Source organism: Meriones unguiculatus, chromosome 7 (genome assembly GCF_030254825.1).
Source record: "Meriones unguiculatus strain TT.TT164.6M chromosome 7, Bangor_MerUng_6.1, whole genome shotgun sequence".
Taxonomy (NCBI): Eukaryota; Metazoa; Chordata; class Mammalia; order Rodentia; family Muridae; genus Meriones; species Meriones unguiculatus.
Window position 1 is genome coordinate 73,432,438 of NC_083355.1, and position 2,797 is coordinate 73,435,234.

Here is a 2,797-nt window from a genome sequence, read left to right on the forward strand (position 1 = left end):
GGAAAATACGTAGGTTGAGGAGCCTTTTTACGGAATTCATGTTGTTATTTGTTGAGAATTATCTACCCGAGTGTTGTCATTGCTTAAAATAGCAACTACGTATAATAAAAACACACAAGAAACTTACAGGGAAAAGTCAGATGTATCTTTTGACTGGAAAATAATTTACATAAATTTACGTGTACTCCTCCTTTTCTTGCTTCCTCTGAAACTGCACCATTAGTTGAGAAAACCGAAGACTCTATTTCCAGGATTAAGATTCAGAAGTTTTAAATCAAAGAAGAGGCGAGGTAACAACAAAAACAGTACAAACCCAGTAATTTTTGGTTATACTGTTTCTAAAATAAAAATCACCCGTGAGATCAATATAATTCTAATACAGGGCAAACAGCAACAGATTACAAATGCTCTCCAAGGCACCCTCAGAGCAGATGGCTGATTTAGTGTCATTTTCTCTTCTTTGTTGTTTCTACTGGGACCTAAATACAAGCAATATGAACTCTGTTGTCACCTATAACCTTTCTGTGATGAAAAAAAGATTGGATCGTTGTCTCCTGAGTGCAAGACAATGTAAGGCTTGTCTAGAAAATTCTTTTGCAGTACACCAACTGTTCTAAGATTGATAACCTGAAGCTACAGGTAATTCTAAAAATAATATTGACAAGTATATAGCAAAACAACCAAATTTAGAAATAAGCCAGTTTTAAAGAGGCTACACTTGAAACATAATTTTCATGTTTATTTTCTATGAACAAGGCTTTTCACACACATCTTCCAACTCCAGACATTCTTAATCCAAGAAAGAGTGTCGTTTATGCCTTCACTAAATGTCTGCTATACTGCAGTATCCTCTTGAAAATTTAAAGTACACGGGTCAAAATAGAACATGCTCTCTGCACAAACTGCAGTTTTCTTTTTCTTTAAGGCAGGTACTTCCCATCGTAATGTTCTATAATACGCAACTTAACATTCTCTAGTCTACAAACGTAATTAACATTTTCAAACTATAACCGTCATTAATACTTCTTCTCTTCCAGCAGAGCCCTCAGGAATGCAGGGCCCGCCACTTGTCCAGGGGGCCACGTTCGGGGATGTACTTGACCCCGCAGCCGTCTGGGATGAGACGCCTGGCCGCCACTTTGTCTTCAAATTCATCTGCGTTGAACTTGGTGAAGCCCCACTTCTTGGAGATGTGGATCTTCTGGCGGCCGGGGAACTTGAACTTGGCCCTGCGGAGGGCCTCGATCACGTGCTCCTTGTTCTGCAGCTTGGTGCGGATGGACATGATGACCTGGCCGATGTGGACCCTCGCCACGGTGCCTTGAGGCTTCCCAAAGGCCCCTCGCATGCCGGTCTGGAGCCTGTCGGCGCCCGCGCAGGACAGCATCTTGTTGATGCGGATGACGTGGAAGGGGTGCAGCCGCACTCGGATGTGGAAGCCGTCCTTGCCGCAGCTCTTCACCATGTACTTGTTGGCGCAGATGCGGGCGGCCTCCAGGGCTTCCGAGGAGAGCTGCTCGTACTCGTCGGACACCATGTGGCCACAGAGCGGGAACTCGTCCACCTTCGCCTTCTTCCGACCCAGGTCAAAGATGCGGATCTTCGCATCGGGGACCCCCCGGCAGAAGCGAGACTTGGGGTACGGCTTGTTCTTACAGTACCGGTAACAGCGAGCGGGGCGACGGCCCATGGTGACGGCGGGATCTCCGGCCTGCGTGCCCACCGACGGCAGCAAAATGGAGGACGGCCGCTGTCTGTTACCCAGCAAGCCTTGCGGGCACCATAGAGTCCTCAGGAAGGCTTGAAGATAGACCTTCCCACCAGACCCCGGGTCGCTCTAGGCCTGGGAGGCTTCTCGTTGGTGTTCCAGACCAAAGAAAGCCCTGGGCCAGCTTCACGTTAGGGCTCCTTAGTTGCCCTTTTTCTGAAAATTAGATAAGCAGCTTCCTTGCTTCGTCTGTGTGGATGGCTTGTCATGATCACTCTGTAAGGCCCAGAGGCTGAGAGGATGGAGGGGTGATGAATGGATGAAGACGGTTTTTTAAAAGTATTTAAAGTATTGCATAGTAATGGCTTTAAAATATGCGACTTTTTGTTTCTTTGTTTGCTTTTCTTTTTGAGACAAGATTTCTCTGTGTACCCTTGGCTGCCCTGGGCTCCCTTTGTAGACCAGGCTGGCCTCAAACTCACAAAAATCAGCCTGCCTCTCTGCCTCCCCTAGTGCTGGGATTAAAGGCTTATGCCACCACGCCAGGCTAAAATATGAATCTTAGGTGGCCTAAGGAAATGATTCTTTTTTTCTTAAAATGGCATCTACAAAATTGATTAAAATGATAATTGAATGTTCTAATGTAAGGTGTTTTCTGATGTTAAAGCAGCTACAAAGTGTAAAGAATCTGTTCTAAGCAATCTTTTTACTTAACTGATGAGTTTAATCTTTTTGATCCCGATGTTTGAAGTTTGTGAGATTATTAAGACATGGACCAGAAGATAATATAGAAAGAGCAGTTATAATTTACAAACAGGGTTTGCATTTTCCAGATCTTTAGTTTACTTTTTATTCCTTTATGTTATTTAACAAACACGTCTTCAGTAACCAAATTCCCCCAGTGTGAATTTATCCTGATAATTCTTTTTCTTTAATGAAGAAGAACAAATATGCTTTATATAGTAACTTTTGGCATCTTAAGTTTTACAGAATACCCATGTTAGGATACAATTATTAAAACTTGTGGAGTATACAGAATTTTCCCACAGAAGTTCACAACTTTTTTTTTTATCTGTGTGATGGTTACCA

At 43.5% G+C, this 2,797-nt stretch overlaps 1 protein-coding gene across 1 annotated transcript; it reads right to left on the reverse strand.

Moving 5' to 3' along the window:
- Nucleotides 1–726: 726 nt before the first annotated feature.
- Rpl10l (ribosomal protein L10 like) lies at nt 727–1,733 on the reverse strand. The gene has a single exon (XM_021661984.2). The coding sequence runs from the start codon at nt 1,688–1,690 to the stop codon at nt 1,046–1,048; it is 645 nt and encodes a 214-aa protein (XP_021517659.1). The 5' UTR covers nt 1,691–1,733; the 3' UTR covers nt 727–1,045.
- Nucleotides 1,734–2,797: the final 1,064 nt, after the last annotated feature.